Source organism: Mus pahari, chromosome 11 (assembly GCF_900095145.1).
Source record: "Mus pahari chromosome 11, PAHARI_EIJ_v1.1, whole genome shotgun sequence".
In the NCBI taxonomy this organism is placed as follows: Eukaryota; Metazoa; Chordata; class Mammalia; order Rodentia; family Muridae; genus Mus; species Mus pahari.
The window spans coordinates 70,486,105-70,494,797 of record NC_034600.1 but is presented as its reverse complement, the minus strand read 5'-3'; the positions used below and the strand labels follow the sequence as shown (position 1 = coordinate 70,494,797).

General features: G+C 46.9%; 1 protein-coding gene across 1 annotated transcript in view; it reads right to left on the bottom strand.

Moving 5' to 3' along the window:
* The window catches only part of Myo10 (myosin X), a 193,209-nt gene that overhangs the window by 96,709 nt on the left and 87,807 nt on the right, over nt 1–8,693 (bottom strand). The window contains exon 4 of the mRNA XM_021208651.2: nt 2,424–2,611. Coding sequence (XP_021064310.1) covers nt 2,424–2,611 — 188 coding nt within the window. The remainder of the gene's footprint in view (nt 1–2,423; nt 2,612–8,693) is intronic.

The following is an 8,693-nucleotide window of genomic DNA, read 5'->3' as shown; positions in this document are numbered from 1 at the left end:
GCCACCATGTGGTTGCTGGGATTTGAACTCTGGACCTTCAGAAGAGCAGTCGGGTGCTCTTACCGACTGAGCCATCTCACCAGCCCTGGTTGCACGTTTTTAATCCCAGCATTCAGTAAAATGAGATAGTTGCATGCATCCTGAGTTCAAGGCCAGCCTGAGCTACATGCGTAGACCCCGACTTACAAAAGCAAAACAAAACAACAATCTTACATGATGTTTGAGTCACAAGTCCAATTCCCTTATTAGGCATGCTATTTCTTAAAGCTATTTCTATTCACAGTGGGTAGCTTCACTTGGACTAACTTTGAATTAGCATGATCCCTGTTTGATCTACTTAATACACTGACAGTTACATCCAAGCTACTTCTACAGCCTCACGTTAGCGTTGCTACAGTGACAGAGAAGAGAACAAAGTCCATCTCTCCCAGGCTTTGGGGGAAGGGAAATCAGTTCATCCATTCACGTACATGTCATTTCTATTTGTTCAAAAGAGAAAAAGCAGGGGAACTTTTCATGAGTACAATGGCCAGATCCTGCAGTATGAAAATGGTGTGGCACCCGAGACGGTCAGTCATTATAGCATGCTCACATCACAGGCTGCCAAAGGTCCCCACACCTTCATGCCTGGCACAGTGTATTGCTCACTGTCATACTGGGCAGCAGGAACACATCTCAGCCATCTTCGGGCGTGCTCTCCCTAGGCTGGGGTCTGTGGGAGGCCCTCCACTGGTACCCCTCCCCCACAGGGAGAGTCTCTCTGATCTGGGGAGAGGATGGGGGAGGGTACAGCCTGCTCCCCTCAGCCTCTGATCCAGTCAGTCTTCACCATCTGGGAACTGTCCTCCGATTACCTGCCTATGTGCACAACCAGGTCTGTTTGTGTGATGCGGGGCTACAGTGTTGGCAAGCTTGATTGGCTTGGGGTCCAAAAATGACAGACGGCACTCTCCATCTGTCCCTGTGCCGTACTGTCACAGAACTGGAAATCCTGTGGGTATCAATATACAGCTCTCCCCCACAACCAAACTGTCCTTCCCACTTCCTTCCCTCTTCAAATAATATAATTATTTTGTCACAAGTTGGGGGTAGAAAGCCATGTAAAACAGCTGTCAAGATCATTCACAGTGGCAGTTCCGTGGCCTGCCACTCCTTGGTCACTGTCATGTCCCATGAGTGGGTGCCTGGAGGGACACGTGAATGAAGAACTTGGATATTCCATGGTAACCTCAACACTTCATCACATCTGTGTTGGATGTCATCCAGACCGGACTCACCACTCCGGCCACAGCCTCCCAGAGCAAACAACAGGCTCCGATAGGATGCCGCTGGGATATATGCAGTGGGCCAATTTGCATCCATTAATAATGGACATGTAAGAAGCATATAAAAATGTACTCCAGGTCTTTTAAGAAATGCCGTTCTTGGTGGGAAGGGCTTTCATGGTGGGGGCTTCAGCTACTTTATTTTCTGAGTAAGGAAGAGCTGAGTGATGCTGGAGGCTCAGGCAGAAGGAATGATGTTTGAGACAAGTGTGGGTTACACAGTAAAATCCTGCCTTAAAATTAACCCAAGACAGAAAAGTATAGAGACACGTTAGACTTGGCTCCAACAGGCATGTCATATCTAACACAAAATTAATTTAAATAAACATGCCCTTGTACATTCTCTTAATGCACGCACAGCAAGCTCTCGTTCTCTACCTAACTCATAGGTAAACTTTAGGACAGTGGTTCTCAACCTTCCTAATGCTGCAACCCTCTAAAACAATTCCTTGTAATTGTGGTGACACCACCACCATACAATTATTTTCATTGCTACTTTGTAACTGTAATTTTGCTATTGTTATGAACTATAATGCAAATACCCATGTTTTCTGATGGTCTTGGGTAACCTCTGTGAAAGGGTCCTTTGACCCCATTCCCACTCCAAAAGGCGTCATGACCTACGGGTTAAAAATTACTTGCTTAGGGGGCGTTCCCATTATTAAAAAAATTTCTTAAAATCAGGATAGTTAATATATGTATATAGTAGATTTCTTCTACAGCACAGAAAAAAGAAGTCTTGCTCAAAACATTCAAGCATAGTGATTAGCATACTAAAATATGTAAAATATTTCAAATATGAAAGAGCCATTGAATAAACAGACTGATAGTGCTTCATCTGTGAAATGGCCCTAAGAATAATGCAAGAAAATTGGGAGGAAAGAGGAAAAAAAAATGGGAATAAATAAATGATCGAACAAATGAATGAACGGAGGGCCTATGTAGGGCAAACCGCCAACCCACACAATCTGTCTGCAACTGAGCGCCCTCAGCAGGAGCCAGGTAGGTTGGAGCGCTCGTCTGCTCTCCCATGAATAAGGTTTCTACTGGGCGGGGCAGACAGTCGGCCCACCCCTTCTTCTCTCCGCTCTGGCTCACCTGATGAGGACACACTGGTTGTCATGGCGCTTCCACAGGCAGCGATAGCATTCGTTGGCGATGGCGAAGATGTGTGGTGGAAGCTCGCCCAGGTGGCATCTGCTGTACTCCTCCATGGTGGCGTGCTCGTACAGGCCAGCGATGGGCTGGTAGGGGTTCACCGACGCGATGATGGAGCCAATGTAGGTCTGCAAGCAGAGGGAAAAGACCGGGCAGCGTTACCAGGGCAGTGAGACCAGGCTCGGACCTGCAGGTCGCCTGCTCTGCATTCTGCACACGGGGGCTGGAGCGATCCAGCGAAACGATCGTTTCACGGGGCCTCACACCACTGCCCACGCTGTCCGTACACCCTGAGGTCTATAACCTCGACACTGCGCAGACGCAAGGAGCCGGTTCAGAGTGGGCTTTCAGGAAGGGGTCAACGGTGAACTAGGATGGCAGTGAGCCCAGACCAAATCCCTGTTCCCAGGTGACCTCCCTAATCCCAATCCTTTCCTGGCACAAAGCCCGACTAGTTCCGGTTCCCTTCCTCCACTCCGTAGCTGTTATGAAACAGCAGGTGGCAAGGGCAGAAAATAGAAAAACGGGCAGAGGTGGGGTGGGGAGAGGGTATGGGTGCTACTGAATGAGCAGTTTCTGTGTGGAGAAACTTGTGGAGGTCAACTATGATTAACGCATGGCACACAGCACTGGGCATGTCGCCGAAATGGTTAAAAATCATCCCAATGACATATCCTATGCCAGGGTCTATCAGCCACAGGTTTTTTTTTTTTTTTTTTTTTTTAAATTTTGTTTTGTTGTTTTTCAAAACAGGTCTTTCTGTGTAGTCCTGGCTACCCTGAAACTCCCTCTGGAAGACCAGGCTGGTCTCAAACTCTGATCCACCTGTCTCCAGCTCCCAAATGCTAGGACTAAGGTGTGCACTACCATGCTCGGCTACACAGCCACAGGTTTTAAAGTCGACAGCATCCTTCCTTAGGCCTGCCAAAGCAGTGCAGCACAAGCTAGTTCCCACTGCTTAAAGCCACCAGTCCCCCACAGAGACTTCTACCCACGGGCACTTCTGCATCTAGGTTCCCCAGTTTTCCAGGGTCACACACAGCCAGTAAGTCAGCATAGAGAATCAGCGTCCCTGCAGACACCCCCACCCCCACCCCAGGGAGCACACCTGCTGTGGCTTTATAAGGACCAGCAAGTCTTTTCTTTCCCCATGTGTTGAAACCCTGACTACAATGCCTAAAAATAGCACCTCACTTGAAGTCAGGGACTTTCAAGAGTGATTAATTTAAACTTGGGCTCTTAGGGGTATCTGAATCCGATTCTGTCCAGTGTCTTTGTAGGGAAGGGACAGCTGGACACACAGAGACCCCATGGACGCACACTCGGAAGTGGGCCAGGAGAAGAATGCAGAAACCTGCTGACGACTCTGTTCCTAGACCCCCTGGTCCCTGGAACCATGTGGGTTGTTGTCCCTGAAGTCCAGGCAGGCCATACCTGGGTCTGACCCCATCAGAGTTCAGCATGACCCTAGGAAATATGCAGTTCTGCCTTTTTTCAGGAGAGGAAACTGAGGCAGGAGGAGAAAGTTTTGACAACAGCTATAGCGCTAGTACATGGCGGAGATGAGATCGGATCCGAGTCCAGCCAGCCTAATTCTAGAACCTTCTATTACCAAGGGGGACAGCCAAGGTAGACAACAAGTCCTAGCATTCTGAGAGCACCTGTACCTCATTACAGTTGAAGTGATTTAGATTCACATTAACTGCCAGGAACACCAGGCCAAGCATTGTATCTCCAGTGCACCTTTTTTCAAATGTAAAAAAGTCTAGGCTGGCAAATAATTTAAACCAAAAAGAGATTTAAAACATAAGTGGCATTACCGTGGCAATTTCACTCTTAGGTGTATAACCAAGAAGAATGGAAAGCAGATACTTCGATACTTGTACACTCACATTGACGGCAGTATTACTCAGACAGAGGTTGTGAAACCCAAAGGCCCATGGTCAGACCACAAGAGAGCAAGCTATGGTACATCCATACAATAGAATACTCTAGCCTCGCAAAAGGAACACAGTAATAATTATATAGATGCTATAACATCAGTGTGTGACGTTTGAAAAGCACACCATGTTAGAGGCACCAGATTCTTCCAGAACAGGCCCATCCATAGAAACAGGAAGACAGAGGCTGCGAAGCTCTGAAGAGGCAGAACTCCCATGGGGAGGGGCACAGGTGGTCAGGACGAGGTTTCCCTTTGGGGTGATAAAGATACCCAGGGTCTAGACTGAAGTATGGGCTCTTCAGCATCTCGAACGCACTAGATCCCAGTTGTCTGTAGACTTAAATCTGATGGACTTATGTTAAGTAAAGTCTACCTCAATTAGACAAAGGACTGTTACTTTGTAAGTAAATGTGCCGGTCTTTGGAGACGTGTATGTTCTAGAAAGTCTACTTCACTTGATCACGCTCTATAGGGAAAATTTAGCCAAAAAGGGAAAAACAAAACAAAACAAAACAAAACAAAAAACCAGAAGCCACTCCCCATGGGGAAAGGAGTAGGGCGACACTCTGGCCACACCCTGGTCCCTTCCTCTTCGTTAGATCTCTATGGAGGGGACACCAGGGCTCTGAGTGCTTGGTCCCTACCTCCACATTGTCGGTCTGTCCTCTCTCTGTTAAATATCACTTTTCACTGTGAGAATTTTTTCACTCACACCAACAGAGGTCAGTGGTCAATGCCAACACTCCTTAGAAAGCCGACGACAGCAACAGAGGTGCAGCCAGTGCCATCACTGCAGCTGCTTAGCTGGGCCTGGGGCAGGTAGAATATGAGAGCTCTAGGTAATACATTAAGGAGATACCACATTTCATTCACTTAATTTGGTGTGAGGCTGCACATCTATCATCTGTGAGACTGCTTTTAAAAATGATACATCATGTCTTGATTGTCTTGCATGTCTCTATTCACCACACTTGTTTGGTGGCGTAAAATTCTGAGCTGCCCTTCTTCCTTCTAAAGCACAGGCAGGCCGTGTGCTTAGGGTCAGTAAATAACAAGAGAACTCCAACAAGCAGCTAAGTGGCAGGTGGAGGAAGAGCATCCCCGCCGCCCCTGCACATGGTAGCAAGTGGGGCGGAAGGCAGAGCACTGGGGAGACCCTGACAGCTGGGAGGCAGCACTGCTTGCAAACTTTGATCATTCTGCATGCTATAAAAAGGTATGACTACTGTTCCAAAACTGGCTGTGATGGCGCTGCAGCTTAACGCTGGGGACACATGCAGGTACCAGCTCCTGCATGCTGGATTCCAAATTCCACAACGCTAAATAACTCAACTCGGTTTTATGGCTGTTCAGAAATAGAAAATACATCCTATTTGGAAGCAAGTTAACTGTCTTGCCAGAAAAGTTCCACATAACTCACTCTCAAAGAAACATACCTCCTTGCCCATTTTAATAATTTGGAACAGCTACTGCACATGCGGCCTAAAAACACTAAGAGAAACTCACTGTGTTTCTTCAACACCAAATCTACCAACTCAGGGCCTGCAAAAATGGAACGCACCTATATCTAATCCATCGAAAATATAATTTGATTTCACAGAACATGTATATGTCAAAATACCACATTGTACATCTTCATAAAGTATTTTGTTTTTACTGTTTAGTCATATATGTAACTTCTTAGCCTGCTGACTAAGATGAAGTGGAGTCCTGCTCTCGTCACTTCAATATCTGATGCACGCTCTAAGATTGATTGATATGGTGAGTGTATTTTACAGGAGGAAAGTGGAGTAGCCTCTCTGCCCACTGCAGACATTGGCTTGGTACTGCAGTACCTCTAGGAGCCGTGTAGACCACCTTTCTGTAACATCAGGGATAATTGAAAAGCCTTGTATGAACCACAGCTTTGGCTGCACTGAGTCATAGACATGGAGGGCTATCCTATTGGTGGACTATCACAATTCTCTCAATAGAAAAGGCTAATCTCAATACCACAGTCTGGAGAAGTCCAAACACTTGGTCCTCAGTCAGGTGTCACCTTCCTTGATGCACAGCGTAACCTCTCTAAACCAAGATTCTGATCAGCTATAGCATGGTCCCCTCTGTTAGCACCCAAGTTTACTATCTGGAAGAGTTCTGTGAGCTAGAGGAGTTTATTACCATCACTGCTAACCGCCCTCTTCATCCTATGGTACCACAAGGCTGCCTACAGATCAAGTTGGCTGAATGTACCAGGGAAACCAGTTATCGACAGTTGGTGCTGTGATGTATTTTGCTGAAGGGAAACCCAGTTAAGTGGAAATCATTTATTGCAGATTTCTTTCCCACCCCTCACCCCCCGCCCCCCGTACACCCCCTGCAGCCATGCCAGTTCACCAGAGTGGTGATTAACTTTCTAAATCTTTACCCTGTGTGAACTGCAGCCTGAGATCCATATTCTCAACGGACTACAGCATCTTCTTCCCCTGGACTAGAGCACCCTCTTCCCCTCTTCCTCTTCCCCGGAAAGGGCTCAGATACCACACGGAGGAGGCTGACCTCTCCTGAGCACCTGCTTCTCCACCCCAGAGTCCACACTGACAAATGGCAGTCTGGCGATCCTGTAGAAATTCAGACTTTCAGAGCCAACATGGAACAAAAGGCACTTGCTGCGAAGCCCAGTGACGGTTGTCCAATCCAGGACCACGGCAGAGACAGAGAACCAGCTCCCACAAGCAGTCCTTTGATCTCCCCAAGTGCACCACGGCCTGATGGCGTGCATTTCTCTGAATCTCCATGACTCGACATGGAAAATGTCTTTATTTCCCAGCAGGTTTATTGGTTAACTCTCCTCTCAGACCTGATGCATCCTATCTTCAGCCAAAATCCGGTTACCATACTACATTTCCCCCCAAAAAACTCGTATGTATTCTCTGCCATCATTTTTTGGTGAGTTGAATGAAGTTCATTAATTTGCACCCTGGCAAGCTCTTGGCCACCTTGCCAATCAGCAGTGCACAGCCTTTGCTCCAGTACCTTGAATGCCCTGCACTGGATAAATGCCTTGTGGTGGTCTGAATGAAAACGGCCCCCATAGGCTCATAGGGAGTGACACTATTAGTAGCTGTGGCCTTGTTGGAGGAAGAGTGTCACTTGGGAGCAGGCGTTGCTTTCTCGGAAGCTCAGATTCCTAGTGGCTCAGATTCTCCTCCAGCTGCTTACAGATCCAGATGTAGAACTCTCAGTTCCTTCTCCAGCACTCTGTCTGTCTGCATGCCATGTTTAACGCTGTGATGGTAAAGGACTAAGCCTCAGATCTGTAAGCCAGTTAAATGTTATCCTTTGTAAGAGTTTGCCGTGGTCATAGTGTCTCTTCACAGCAACAGAAACCCTAAGACAAACGTCAAGCTAGTTTACTTTTTGACACTCATCTGCTGCCCCGAGAGTCACTTTCCTCCTTGGTCAAATGTCCCCAGATGCTCCGATGCACAAGGCTTGCCCGAGGCACGCTCTGCTGTCTCCTCTTGATGCTGTCCACCCATTGGACTCCGCACACTCCCTGTCTCCCTGAGTTCTAGTCAGTGGTTTGCTCATCTCTGTCTTCAGCAATTAAGTGCCTTCCACTTATGCAGGCTTTCAACACAAAGCTACTGTGAACAAGAGGAATTCTGCAACCCTGGAGCCCAGCACAGAGCCTGATATGCAGGCAGGGCTAACTCGATATGGACAGAGTGGGAATATACATTGCAAATATCCTCCCCCGCCCCACCAATATACCCATGCTCTCATTTCATTCAAGGGTCCTCTCTGCTCAGTACCTTCTGCATAAGAAAACCATTTGCCATGGTCTGATTACACCAAATGAAAACATTGTTAAACAAAAGAACATTAAATGTTAACATTCACGTATTTTTAAAAGATGCCAACATCCCAAGAGCCAGAGCTCAGCAACTAGATTTAGAACTTTCAGCATCTCCACTTCCCCGAGTGAATTTATGTTTCAAATTCTCTTCCTGTTGAAAGGAATCTGAACCAAAAGGAGAGGCAGGGTGTGTGCGAAACATCACAAAAAACAGAGGAACCTAATTGCCACCATAGTGTGCTGATGTGGAGACTGGCAGCTTACGGGCCCAGTTTGGTTTATAGAAGACATAGAACCAGCCAGATGGTTACAATTACATCTTGGCAACACCAGTCTTGATTTCAAGTAACAGTAAAAAAAAAAAAAAAAAAAAAAAAAAAAAAAAAAAAAAAAAAAAAAGGTCAGAACACAAGAGCCTCCTTACAAA